This window comes from Cnephaeus nilssonii (assembly GCF_951640355.1).
Source record: "Cnephaeus nilssonii genome assembly, chromosome: 5".
In the NCBI taxonomy this organism is placed as follows: Eukaryota; Metazoa; Chordata; class Mammalia; order Chiroptera; family Vespertilionidae; genus Cnephaeus; species Cnephaeus nilssonii.
Window position 1 is genome coordinate 14,949,787 of NC_137076.1, and position 15,107 is coordinate 14,964,893.

General features: G+C 38.3%; 1 protein-coding gene across 4 annotated transcripts in view; it reads right to left on the reverse strand.

The window, feature by feature from the left end:
* The window catches only part of PPP3CC (protein phosphatase 3 catalytic subunit gamma), a 107,245-nt gene that overhangs the window by 39,429 nt on the left and 52,709 nt on the right, over positions 1-15,107 (reverse strand). For all 4 annotated transcript variants that reach the window (XM_079771222.1, XM_079771223.1, XM_079771221.1 and 1 more), the window contains exons 5-6: positions 6,866-7,011; positions 2,687-2,826 (exon numbers count right to left, since the gene is read on the reverse strand). In XM_079771222.1, coding sequence (XP_079627348.1) covers positions 2,687-2,826; positions 6,866-7,011 — 286 coding nt within the window. The remainder of the gene's footprint in view (positions 1-2,686; positions 2,827-6,865; positions 7,012-15,107) is intronic.

The following is a 15,107-nucleotide window of genomic DNA, read 5'->3' on the forward strand; positions in this document are numbered from 1 at the left end:
GTTTTCTTTTTTCATTTTTTTAAAATTTATTTTTATTTATTTCAGAGAGGAAGGGAGAGATAGAAACATCAACAATGAAAAGAAAAAAAAGAAAAGAAACATCAACGATGAGAGAGAATTACTGATCACTGATCGGCTGCCTCCTGCATGACCCCACTGGGGATTGAGCCTGCAATCCAGACATATGCCCTCAACCGAAATCAAACCCGGGACTCCCTCAGTCCACAGGCCAATGCTCCATCCACTGAGCCAAACTGGCCAAGGCTTTTTTTTCATTTTTAAAAAACAGCCTCACTGTATTGTCTGGTACATTCCATTGTCTGGATGTACTACAATTCATTTAACTAGTTTCCTACTGAACATTCAGGTTGTTTTAAATCTTTTATCATAAAAAATGAGCAATGAATAACCTTATTACAGGCATTTTACATATTTGCAAGTACAGTGATTCTTCTTGCCTATGTTCTGTAAAGTTGCTGCAAAAACTGAATTAGTCAATACTGCTCCCAGGGGAAATACGGAATCAGGGTCCTGTGAGCCTCTGCTCCCAACATTTTCATCAACTGATCAATAACTTTTGTTTTATGTGTGTTTCTGAGTAAAGATGCCTTATTTAATATATACTGTTGATTCATAAACATGGAACTTACAGCCAACACCATAATTCATGCCTGAACCAAGCTTAGAGCATACAGGTCTTTTCTCTGTAGGGCACATCACAGACTTCTGGCACTTAGCAACACTAGACAGCACTTTGGCACTGTGCTTGAAGCTGTTTTTAAACAGCAAATTAACCAACCAAAACCGTGAAAAATGTTAAAGAGTCCACAAACAGAATACCTGCTTACAGCTATGAGAACTGAAACAGAAGGCAGAGCAACTCCTAATAATTCTAACCTCAGCTGGGAGCACATGTGGGGTGACAGATTTTTCGTCACTCTGCACACACCCATGTCTGTGAATGACTGTGAAAGTGCTATGAGTATTGATTTTGGGGTTACAAGTAAATCTTAGCAAGTAGAAAAATTTGCAAATTAGAACTTGTGAATAATAAAGATCAATTATACTAGTATAGCCACAGGATTATGATTTAGAAGTAGAACTTCTGGATCAAAGGCCACGGGCATTTAATAATTGAGAGATATTGCCAAGTTGATCTCCACAGAAATTGTAGTGATTTCTATTGTGCTAATAATAAAGAAGTATTTTAAGCAATGTAAAGAAAAGTAAAATTTAAATGATTTCATATTAGTCACTGGTAGAGTTGGCAGGAAAGAATGAAAAAAAGTTGCTTAAAGAATGTTAAAACTATGGTAAAATTGAAGCTTACTTTAAAAATATATATTTTTATTGATTTCAGAGAGGAAGGGAGAGGGAGAGAGAGATAGAAACATCAATGATGAGAGGGAATCACTGATCATCTGCCTCCTGCATGCCCCCTACTGGGGATTAAGCCCGAAATTCAGGCATGTGCCCTTGACCAGAATGGAACCTGGGATCCTTCAGTCCGCAGGCTGATGCTCTATCCACTGAGCCAAATCAGCTAGGGCATGGTTTCTTACTTTTTGTATGTAGATTCCATTTAATTAGTGTATCATCTTAGGCAATTAAAAGATTTTTAGGGGACTATATACATGTATTATTTGTCACAATAAAATATTGGGATAAAAAATTTTAGACTTCAGCCCAGCTGTTGTGGCTCAGTGGTTGAGCACTGACCTATGAATCAGGGGGTCACATTTTCATTCCCAGTCAGGGCACATACCTGGTTGATACCTGGTGGGGTTGGTGCAGGAGGCAGCTGATCAATGATTTTCTTTCATCATTGATGTTTCCGTCTTTCTCTCCCTCTCCTTTCCTCTCTGAAATCAATAAAAAATATATATATTTTTGAATTTAGACTTCAAATTTTCCTATATTTCCCTATTATTTTATTTTATTTGTTTATTTTATTTTTTGTTAATCCTCATCCGAGAATATTTTTCCATTGATTTTTTTATAGAGAGAATGGAATGGAGGGGAGGAGAGAGAGAAACATCGATGTGAGAGAGACACATCGATTGGTTGCACCCCAACCCATGATTGAGCCTGCAACCGAGGTACATGCCCTTGACCGGAATCGAATTGAACCCACAACCCTTCAGTCAGCAAGCTGACACTGAGCCAAACCAGCTAGGACTATATCTCCCTATTTTTGAGTGGCAAAGCACAATGAAAGCTTACATATGAGATTTAAGACAACAGCCAACTTCCAGGAATGTCCTGAGTTCACAATGTTCTGTTCTTTTTATATCTTTGCCTATACCAGTAGTTCCAAAAGCTGGAGAGCTTTTCAAAATAATAAGAGGACTCCCGAATCAAAATATCTGGGGAAGAGCCAAGGAGTCTTCATTTTTTAAAAAGTTTATAGATGATGTTTGGCAACAAATTATCTAGATCATTTAGAGTCGGACAACAACATTAAAGCACTGCTCAATCAGGTTTGGTATATTACACTTATCAAGGCATAAAACCTACTAACTATAACCAAAAAAAGAAACAAATAAGAATCTTCTGCCTTCTATTAATCAAAAAAATTAAACAGAAGTCCCTATGCTACATGAATTCAATATATAAACTACTTAAAATAATTTGATTAATATTGCCATTTCCTTTCCCAACTTGGTAACTCTGAGGATCAGCTTACCTGTAAAAATAAGAGCACCCCCGGACAGTGTTGTGGGTATAGTGCTCCAAGGTCTTTTCGTTGCCATACTCCTCTAAGGGATCAGACCAAAGCAGGTCACACACTGGCCCAAAGGCTGGAGGTTCTTTAAACCTGTCTAACTGGAAGACAAGCAAAAGCCAAAAGAAGAAAAATCATGAAAGCAAAAGAGCTTTTGAATATTGGTATGGGTAAGAAAAACAACACAAAAATCCTTCCATTCATAAGCATGTATTAGGAGAGAAGGCAACAAGCCCCTAAAGAATTTTCCTGCAAGAAAATTAACATTTAAAAAATTTAGATACACAATTTCTATCATTTTTTATAATATAGGATCAGGCAAAAGTAGGTTTGTATGAAAAATGACACAATAATTAAATAATAATATAAGAATAAATTATTTCATGTACTCACAACTGTAAACCTACTTTTTAATTTTATTCATTGCTTCATTTTTAAAATAACTTATTATTCAATTATAGTTGGCATACAATATTATATTAGTTTCAGGTATGTAACATAGTAGTTAGACATTTATATAATTTACAAAGTAATCTTTCCAATAAATCTAATATCTATCTGACACCATATTTAGTTATACAATATTATTGACTTACTAGAGGCCCTGTGCACGAAATTCATGCATGGGGGCGGGGGGGGGGGTTGTCCCTCAGCCCAGCTTGCACCCTCTCCAATCTGGGACCCCTCGAGGGATGTCCAACTGCCCGTTTAGGCCTGATCCCACCGGACATCCCTCTGACAATCCAGGACTGCTGGCTCCCAACTGCTCGTCTGCCTGCCTTCCTGATTTCCCCTAACCGCTTCTGCCTGCCAGCCTGATCACCCCCTAATAACTCCCATGCCAGCCTGATTGATGTCTAACTGCTCCCCTGCCAGCCTGTTTACCCCCAACTTCCCTCCTCTGCTGGCCTGGTCACCCCTAACTGATCTCCTCTGCAGGGTTGATCGCCTCCAACTGCCCTCCCCTGCTGGCCATCTTGTGGTGGCCATCTTGTGTCCACATAGGGGCAGGATCTTTGACCACATAGGGGCAGCTCTCTTGATCTTGTGTGTTGGAGTGATGGTCAATCTGAATATTACTCTTTTATTAGATAGGATAGAGGCCTGGTGCACGGGTGGGGACCAGCTGGTTTGCCCTGAAGGGTGTCCTGGATCAGGGTGGGGCTCCCTTGGGGCGTGGAGAGGCCTGGGCAAGGGGCCTGTGGTGGTTTGCAGGCCAGCCATGCCCCTGGCAACCCAAGTAGAGGCCCTGGTATCTGGAAATTATTTACCTTCTATAATTGAAACTTTGTATCCTGGAGCGGAGCAAAGCCTCCTACTCGCTCCGAGGCCGGCAGCCATTTCTGTTGGGGTTAATTCACCTTCTATAATTGAAACTTTGTATCCTTGAGTGGAGGCCTGGGCTCGCCAGAGTGTGTGGAAAGCTTGGCTTCCTCTGTTGCCGGGGAAACCCAAGACTCCCTTCTGGTAGCCATCTTGGTTGGGGTTAATTTGCATACTTGCCCTGATTGGCTGGTGGGTGTGGCTTATGTAGCAGAGAGATGGTTAATTTGCATATTACTCTCTTATTAGAGAGGATACTGTACTTTACATCCCTATGACTATTTTGCAACAACCAATTTGTACCTCTTAATCCCTTCCCCTTTTTCACACATGTCCCAAATCTTTCCCTTCATTTAGTGATCATCAACATTTCTCTGTATCTATGAGTTAGTTTCTGTTTTGTTTATTCATGTGAGATTTTTCAGATTCCACATAAGTGAAATGATATTTGCCCTTCCTCTGTGTGACTTATTTTTTAAATATATTTTTTTTGATTTTTAACAGAGAGGAAGAGAGAGGGATAGAGAGCCAGAAACATCGATGAGAGAGAAACATTGATCAGCTGCCTCCTGCACACCCCCTACTGGGGATGTGCCCGCAACCAAGGTACATGCCCCTGACCGGAATCGAACCTGGGACCCTTGAGTCCGCAGGCCGACGCTCTATCCACTGAGCCAAACCGGTTTTGGCCCTCTGTGTGACTTATTTCACTTAGCATAATACTCTATAGGTACATCTATGTTGTTGCAGATGGCAAGATTTCATTTTTTTAAAAAATGTTTTTATTGATTTTTTTTTTAAATATATTTTATTGATTTCTTGCAGAGAGGAAGAGAGAGGGATAGAGAGTTAGAAACATCGATGAGAGAGAAACATCGATCAGCTGCCTCTTGCACACCCCCCACTGGGGATGTGCCCGCAACCAAGGTACATGCCCTTGACCGGAATCGAACCTGGGACCCTTGAGTCCGCAGGCCGACGCTCTATCCACTGAGCCAAACCGGTTTCAGCAGATTTTTTTTTTTTAAGAGAGAGAGGAAGAGAAAGGGATAGAGATAGAGATATCGATGGAAGAGAAATGTCACCGATGGGCTGCCTCCTGCACACCTCCTACTGGGTTGAAGCCCACAACCCAGGCATGTGCCCCAACCAGGAATCAAACTGGTAACCTCTTGGGTTCATGGGTCAATGCTCAACCACTAAGCCATACCAGCCGGTGGCACAAGATTTCATTCTTTGTGGCTGAGTAATATTTCATTGTGTATATGTACCACTTCTTTATCCAGTCATCTATTGATGGACACTTAGCTGTAATTTAATGTGGTTGTGGAAGGAGGTGAGTAAGGTGCTAACTTATCCCCTATAAACCTACTTTTGCCCACCCTGTATTGTGTTTTTTTTTTAGATAGATTTTTATTGATTTCAGAGGGGAAGGGAGAGGGAGAGAGAGGATAGAAACATCAATGATGAGAATCATTGATTGGCTGCCTCCTGCGTGCCTCCTACTAGGGACCGAGCCCGCAACCCAGGCATGTGCCCTTGACTGGAATCAAACCCAGGACCCTTCAGTCTGCAGGCTGACAGTCTATCCACTAAGCCCAACAGCTAGGGCCCACCCTTTATTTTTAAAATAAATATACCTGTTATCTAACGATTCTGTACAAAAGAACCACTTACATGCTAATCTCACAAGTAGTATGCACTTATTTAATTGGAAAGGAAAATCAAACCACAATAGAGATTTACTATTATTTAGAAAGACTGTGAGAAGTTCATGTCAACTGCCTAGATCAGCCAATGTTACCATGAGAGCAGGAAGGGTTTTACAATGATTCTATTCATTGTTTATCTCATTCCAATGGAGACTTCTTTATTTTAAGGATTGCTAGTTTTATTTTGCAAAGGGTTTTCATCCTATGCAATGGAGGCATTTCAATATAGATTATTTAACTTATGCCTTTAGTCATTGCTGCTGTTGTTAAAAGAATAATAACAAAAACAAACAAAAAAACACACAAAAGAAATAACTAGAATAGCTGAGTGCCAAGAGTAGAATTTTTACTAAGTGAAATTGATTAATATAATCAATTCAGAATTATAAAATGCTGGTTATTTAAAAGACAACAAAGTAGCAAAAAAGGCAGTGCATGTAGACACTTCTTTTACACTGAGGAAGGTAACCAGTTTTATAAACAGAAACATCTTTAATTCTAGTACTTATATGAGAGAGGTGAAATATAAAAAGGTAGAGGAGAGATGATGATAATGTAGAACAATATAAGTGAAAAAAGACTGGTCATCTTTTTTCAATTATGAAGATACAGAATTCTGAAAATAATCACAAGTCAGGAAGTATAACACTTAAACTCTTCATTTAAAAATGTCAGTCCATGAATTTCAGAGCTGGAAGTCTTCAGACCATCCATTCTGACTTCATTTCAGAGAAGAAACTGACTGAGGTTAAGTAATTTGGTCAAACTTACATGATAAATGGCAGGATAGGGATTAGAAACCTGGTTCCCTTCCTTATGCACAGCTATAAAATTTGAAGTTTCAGGAATATACTAAGAAACGTTATGTTTTTAGTTGGTAAAAGCACAGATTTAATTGAAAATTACAGAAAATTTCTGGAAGATATACAGCAAAATGTCAACCGGAGTTATCTCTCAATAATTAAATCACAGGTGATTTCCATTGTTACTTCTGATTATTTGTATTTTAAAATATTCAGCAATAAAAACATATTAGTTGACTGCAATAAAAATCAAGATTAAAAAATATATATATGACCCATGAGAATAATGAAAGATTACTTACTTTACTAATGTCATCTAAACAAGTAATTTCAGGTGACATCCCACCATGTACACACAGAAACTGCTGATTTAAGAGGGCCGCGAGAGGGAGACAGTCAAATGTATCCATACATGCATCATACACCTGTTCAGAATATTTGATTAGACCTATCAAAAAAGGAAAAAGAGTCAGAGGAAGAAAAGCTAAAATTTATCATATATCAAAAAGGATATAGGTCAGAAGATTTATGAAGTTACTTCAAAGCCATTTATCTCACGCAAAGTTGAAAACATAATAATCTTTGTAAAGATATGTTTGAAAAGTTGTGGATAAAGAGTAAACAAACTCTCCTTCTTAAAGACAAGGGTGGCCTTGGATTAACTTTCTAGCTCTGTTGCCCTGGAAAACTCAGGTTAATATCAACTGTGTTATTAGGTAACGTCGCTTATGGTAAAAGTTGCACAATTACCTGGCAGGAAGCTGTAGTTTAGGGCTTCTCTGAGTTCAGTGACTCATAGGGTATGTCCTTTGCGGGACATTGGAAGCTATGCCAAGAAAGTTTTACAAGAGATATTGTTGCTTGTGATGCATGGGAATTCTAAGCCAGGGTGGCTCCCTAATGTGCCCTATGTGGATATTGTTTCCTTGTACCTACACTGTGACTTGGAGGGGATGAGTGAAAGGGAGGTGAGGCAGCAAACCTCTGGTGTATGCACTCCTATGAGGACAATGTCAGTGAAAAGGGTTGCCTGGTGCTGCCCTTCCTGGACAGTCTCCTTCTGAGTAGATGGAGAGCAAGTAAGGTCTGTGGTAGTTTTACGAACCTGAATATTTTGCTGTTCTAAAAAGACCCCCTGGGAGTGCTAAACATATATAAATGGAAGCGGGAGTTTTCAAAGTCATCACTAAAATGTCAATCATCTTTTTGTTCATGACTTTTAAGGCCTTTAAGCAAAACATGCCCTGATTCTATTTTAGGTAAAAATGTTCATCTTAATGAATTATATTTTGATGTGTTTGTCATGTTAAGGAAATATCTCCGGTAAGGTATCCACAGTCATAGAGAAAGAATAGCTCATGAAGTGATAGCTGGAAAATTCCTTTAGTTTAAAGAGAAAGAGAATGTTTTCTTCTTCCTTGGCCTTAGATTTCAAAAGGTCAAGCTGTGACTGGAGGTGTGCATTGGTAGAGAAGGCCAGAAGTTGTAAACAGCAGCCCTCAAGAACTGTGAGCTCCTTATATTCTTCCAAGATTCTGTGAAAATGAGACAGAGCCTATAGGGCCAAGAAAATAAAGCTATAGCAAGTGATTCAGATTACCTAGTTGGTAATTATTTCTTTTTATTTTCTTCTTGGAATCTCCAAGCTTTTAGAAAAGACATGTTTAAGTAATCAGAGCCTAGTTTTGGCAAGGCTTTGGGGGAAAAAGTGAAGGGTAATGGGTCCAGATTTGGGCCAGTGCTATACATGGGTGGAGGAATAACTGAAGAGAGATCCCTAAAAGGAATGTGTAAACCAGGGGGCCACATTTGGGGTTATAAGGCTTTCCATCTGTGAATATGAATTTTTTTTTAATGCTGATACAGGGTGATCAGGGTATGAGGACAGTTTAGAAACTTTCATAGCATTCTGTATTACCATGACAACAGTTAAGATCATCTATATCACAACATATGCTGATTCTATTATGGCATCCAAGTTAACAAGAGCCATGCCTTATGTTTCTTTATATCTCCTTACAATTACATCCTTATAGTATGCTTTATATTTGTAAACTGTAAATTTTGGTATTTCAAAAGTATACCCAGAATTGGCCATAAAGTCTGTTGGAAAAAAAACAACCAAACAAGAAACACACACACCCCATTTATCTGTGGCGAGTGATTGACTTTTTCTCCTGAAAATCCCTGTAGCCAGAGTTTTCTGTTGCCAACATCAATAAGGAATTCCTTTGTAAGAGTCCTAAGGTTACATATAGGCAGGGATTTAAATTACTTATTAATTCATGCTCCACAACACCATTTTTACATCAATAAAATGACTGTGACCCTAAGAATGATTCAAAAGAATTCCTTAGCCCACTTCCAAAAGAATGCCATATCTACAGTGAAGGCACGAAATACAGTGTCTTAACCCATTTTATACTAGTACTAGTAGCCCTGTGCACAAATCCATGCACCAGTAGCTCTCTGCCGCCCTCCTGTAGCTCTCCGCCCACTGCCGGCCTCCTGTAGCTCCCCACCACCTCCCCTCATAGCTTACTGCCCTGCCCCCTCCTGTTGCTCTCCACCTCCTGCAGCTCTCCACCGCCCGCTTGTAGTTTGCTGCCCCACTCCCCTGCAGATCTGTGATCCGGTCATTACGTGGTCGGTCATTACGCCTCACGACTTAACAAATAATTAGCATATTCCTCTCTTATTATATAGGATAATACAGGAGGTAACAAATCAAATTAAGCAATAAGAAGTTCGTGTTATATTGACACATGAACAAAATAGGTTATAAAATGTGACCATTTTTACTTTCTTGAAGTATATTAATATATATATATATATATATATATATATATATATATATATATATAATCTCAAAGGCTAGTATGCAAAGTGTCTCCGTGGGAGTTCAACCAGGAGACCAATCGCTATGACGTGCGCTAACCACCAGGGGTTGGTGTGGAGCAAAGGCAGGCCACAGCCAGCAGCCAGAAGGCCCCAATCGGCCCTGATCGCCGGCCAGGCCTGGGGACCCTACCCGTACACAAATTTCGTGCATCAGGCCTCTAGTACATATATAAATACCAACATTTTTATTTTCTGATGGGTTAAGTTGAAGATATCTATATTTTTCTTTGACTTAGTTTGGGTGTATTTTCTAGATGGATATGTAATCTCTGTATGGTAACACCGATGATTATATTACATTTATTATTGAAATTTGTTGAAGTTTCACAATGTGAATATGCCACAGAGAGCTAAGTGTTCAACACAGCATCATGGTCAAAGAATGGAGTCTGGAACCTAAGTGCCTGGATTTGAACCTTGGCTCTGCACACCTACTAGCCTTGATTTCCTCAAGCATAAGATGGGCATAATTATAATACCTACTTACATTATAAGGTTGCTATGAGGATTAAAAGAATTCATATATGTAAAATGCTTTGAATAATGTTTGGCACACAGTAGGTACTACGGAAGTTAACCAATAAAATTACCTTACTTAAGCCTCACAGAAAGCCTATGAAGTAGGTACAAGTATTATCTTCATTAAAAAGCTGAAGAAGTTGGCTTACTTGCCCAAAGTTGCAAGCTACTAAGTGGCAGAACTGAAACATGAACCTGTTCATGCTTTTAACATTATTTTTAAATTAAATATTTAATGGGAGACTCTAAGTCAGTGGTTCTCAACCTTTTTAATGCCGCGGCCCTTTAATACAGTACCTCATATTGTGGTGACCCCCAACCATAAAATTATTTTCGTTGCTACTTCATAACTGTAATTTTGCTTCTGGTATGAATCATAATGTAAATATCTGTGTTTTCTGATGGTCTTAGGCAACCCTGCTAGCGGTTCTCTAGAGAACATCAATGATGAGAACCGCTGCTGTAGAGCCTAAGACCATCGGAAAACACAGATATTTACATCATGATTCATAACAGTAGCAAAATTACAGTTATGAAGTAGCAACGAAAATAATTTTATGGTTGGGGGGGTCACCACAACATGAGGAACTTTATTAAAGGGTCACGGCATTAAAAAGGTTGAGAACCACTGCTCTAAGTGGTCAAATATATAATTCCCAAAGGTTAAATTAGCTTACTCAAGGACTTCATTTTCAGGACAAATGTTAAGATCCATCCCATAAAACAATCTATCTATCTATATAAAAGCCTAAGCGACCGGCTGACCGGCCAGTAGCTATGACGTGCACTGACCACCAGGGGGCAGATGCTCAACACAGGAGCAGAAACCACAGGCATGGAAACATGGAACAGACTGATGAATCTCAGAGGGAAAGGGGAAAAGGGGACGGCAGGCAGAGATTAATCAAAGATCTTATAGGCATACTAGAGGCCTGGTGCACGGATTCATGCACCGGTGGGGTCCCTCGGCCTAGCCTGCGCCCTCTCGCAAGCCAGGACCCCTTGGGGGATGTCAGACTGCCTCGCAGGCCAGGCCGAGGGACCCCACCAGTGCATGAATCCGTGCACCAGGCCTCTATTTATTTCTATAATGAAGGAAAAATGCACATCACTCATAAGATCACACTGATAAAAGTTCTAACTAGTATCAGTAATACAACATTAACAAAACAAAATTTTCAACAACATTCTTTAAAAATAATTTTGAAGGTTATCACTATTTGCAAAAAATTACAACCTGGTTTAGCCATTGGTTATATATTTGTTTTAATTTTATTTGTTTACACTATTTTTAAAAAGGTAATACATTTACATGGCTTAAAATTTAAAAGCTACAAAAGGATACACAGTGCCTCTTACCCCTTCTCTTCAGGCAACCAGTATAACTAGTTTCCTGGTGTCTTTACAAAACTAGTTTATGTATACACATGCAGATATGTACATTTATTCTCCTCCTACATTATCCTTTTGTTTTTTACATAAATGGCAGCATATACACATTGTTTTGCACTTGCTTTTTGTACTTGACATATTTCGGAGATCATATCACATCTTTGCATGAAGAGCTTTGTAATTATTTTTTTAAATGTGTACACAGTATTTCACTTTATGAATATACCACAACCTAACAACACCCATCTCTTACTACTATAAGTAATGCTATTATGAACAATGATAAATATTTTTTAAAAATATTTTTATTGATTTCAGAGAGGAAGGGAGAGGGAGAGAGAGAGAAACATCAATGATGAGAGAGAATCACCGATTGGCTGCCTCCTGTACACCCTCCATGGGGGTTCACGCCCGCAACCCGGGCATGTGCCTTGACCAGTTAAAAACATATATTATAGTAGTGCATGTTGGTGATGAAAGATAATGTAAGCAGTGCAAGTCCTCCTAACTTACCTCCCCACAGGTAATCACTATTACCAATTTCTTCTGCACATTATATATTTAATTGACAAAGGAGATCACACTATACATGTTCTGCAAATGGTTTCTGTCACTTAACAATATACCTGAACATCTCTCCATATCTAGAGCCACCTTGATCTTTCAACAGCTGCCTCATATTCCATTTTTTAGATGTATTATCACTTACTTAAGCAAGCCCTTATTGACATTATCTCTTTTTTGTTGTTATTACAATGAACATCCATATAAATTCTTATCTTGTCTTTTTTTAAAAAATATATTTTATTGATTTTTTTTTTTTTATAGAGAGGAAGAGAGAGGGATAGAGAGCCAGAAACATAGATGAGAGAGAAACATTGATCAGCTGCCTCTTGCACACCCCCTACTGGGGATGTGCCCGCAAACAAGGTACATGCCCTTGACTGGAATCGAACCTGGGACCTTTCAGTCCGCAGGCAGACGCTCTATCCACTGAGCTAAACCGGTTTCGGCTCTTACTGTCTTTTTGAGTAGACAGTGTGGTAGATATAATTCTAAAATGGTCTGCAATGACCTACACCTTTGTATAATCTGTGAGTGGGTGGACCCTGTGATATGTTGAAACTCCCATGATGACATTTCCTTACATAGGCCTGGCCTAATCAGGCCGGCATTTGAAATGCAGAGGGTTTTCTTCAGCTGGCTAATCACAGAAGAGGAAGGCAGAGAGACACACTCACGCAGCCTGGAAGAAAGCACATCGCGTTGGAGAGCCACGTGCCAGGAACTGTAAACAGTATCTGGAAGCTGAGGGCAGTCCCTGGCTAAAAGCTAGTAGGAAAATGGAAACCTTGATCCTACAGTCACAGCGATTGTGACTAGTGAGCTTGGAAAAAGACCCCAAGCTCCAGATGAAAACTGCAGCCCTGGCAACACCTTGATTTTGGCTCACTGAGACCCTGAGCAGAGAATTCCGCCATACTGTGCCTGGACTCCTCACCTACAGTAACTCTGAGGTAATAAGTGTGCTGTCTTAAACAGCTACATTTGGGGTAATTTGTTATGCAAATTTTAATGCTGTTATGCACCATTAAAAAACACACACAATATAATCTGCACGATAAATTCGTAGAAGTCAAACTGCTGGGTCAAAATCTTTACAGATATTCCAAAATTGCTCTTCAAATACATTAATTTAAACAAAACTCACCACAGATGCAATGCTTTTAACTCCCTGATTATCTACTGATTTATAGTGTTTATTCCAATAAGTCCAAAAGGATGGAGTGATCTGTACTGTATCTCACCCATCTGTAGCTGACTTTTCTGTCAGAGGGATTTTTTTTAAGTGTTCGTACTCTAATGTTTCTTATAAGAAGAACTATCTTTCCTTTTCAGTTCTACTAGGAGGAAGAACTGCCATTACAACTAGCAGCAATTCCAATATAGGAAGCTGTTGGCAACCAAAGTTAAGATGAGCATATGGGACACTACCAAAATGTAATTCATCTGTAAGTAAAGATATTTTTATGGGGGGTGGAAAGGTGAATAAACTCTTGTCTCAGAAAACAAATTTAAAAGTCTTTTCAGTGTTGAACATTCTTCTGGGAATAAAGCTTTAAATATTTTATAATATGTTCCCTCAAAATAGTAATCTGAAGAAAAATATGAACAGGAATCCAAAATATGAAAGTGAAATCCATAATCAAATTATCAATTATATGAACACCAAAGTAATATTATATGTTCAGGAATATTTAGGGAGAGGTAGATTTTAGAGCCAGACATTTCCCAAGAGATTTAATTTACCTTCCTTGTTTTTATAGAAAACATGCTAATATTTTAGAAATAAAAAAAGGTATAATATTGTTTTGTTTTTTAAAATTTCAATATTTTTGTTTCACTGTATAAAATGCTCATGCCCTCTGCCCTGGCCAGGTGGCTCTCAGTTAGTTGGAATGTTGTACCGTGCACCAAAAAAGTTGTGAGTTCAATCCCCAGTTGATGCAGGAAGCAACCATTGATGTTTCTTTCTCACATTGATGTGTTTTTTTTTCTCTCTCTCTCTCTTCCCTTCCTCTCTCTCTAAAATAAATAGAAACACACATATTATTGGGTGAGGATTTAAAAAAATAAAAATAAAGCCCTAGCCGGTTTTGCTCAGTGGATAGAGCATCAGCCTGCAGACCAAAGGGTCCTGGGTTCAATTCTGGTCAAAGGCACGTACCTTGATGTAGGCTTCTCCCAGGCCTGGGCCCTGGTCAGAGCTCGTGCAGGAGGCAACCAATCTATGTGTTTCTCTCACATCAATGTCCTCTCTTTCCCTCTCTCTTCCACTCTCCCTAAAAATCAATGGAAAAATATCCCCGGGTGAGGATTAACAATCAATAACAAACATAACATAACAAAATAAAATATAAATAAGTAAATAAATAAAATGTTCATGCCCTCTGACTTAGTAATTCTCTTCTGAGAGTTTGTCCTAAAGGTACAAGTCATAAGTGATCATTCTATTCAACAAATGAATTCAACCAATATTTAGTAAGCATCTCCTATGAGTTATTATTGTTTCTCAGAAAACAGTGAACACAGCATGTCACTGCCATCATGAAGCTTAAATTCTGGTGAGAGATAAAGACAATAAACAAGTAAATATGTTAAAAAACATAAAATTTATATATAAAATACATAAAAATTTCAGCTGTTGGTAGATGGAAAATAAGCAGGGTGTGAGAGTAAAATGATGAGATTAAATTGGCTAAATACATGATAATACATTCATAAAATGAAATACTTTAAAAATAATAAAATAACATTTTAAAGTCACATTAAAATATTTGATGATATGGAAAAATGCTATTACATAAAGTGAAAAGAGAAATTTATTAAACAGTCTATATGAGCCAAATTTTATTTTTAAAATATTTTCAACTATTTCTTGATAGGTTTTTATGTATATAGAAAAGAATAGAAGACTACACCCCAAATATTGAGAGAGTAGTGATTATCTTTCATTGGTATGACTGTGGATAATTTTTATCTTTTTTGGACTTTTCTGTTTTCCAAATATACCAAATGTAATATTTTATAAAAATAGGGATAAACCCAAAAGTTATTTTCAAAATAAATGTGTTAAAAGGTGGAATTTTGGGTTTTACCAGAAAACAAAACAAAATAGGAAACATCTGAGCTCCATTAGTTTCTTTTTTCTTTATGTTTGATTCATTTTAG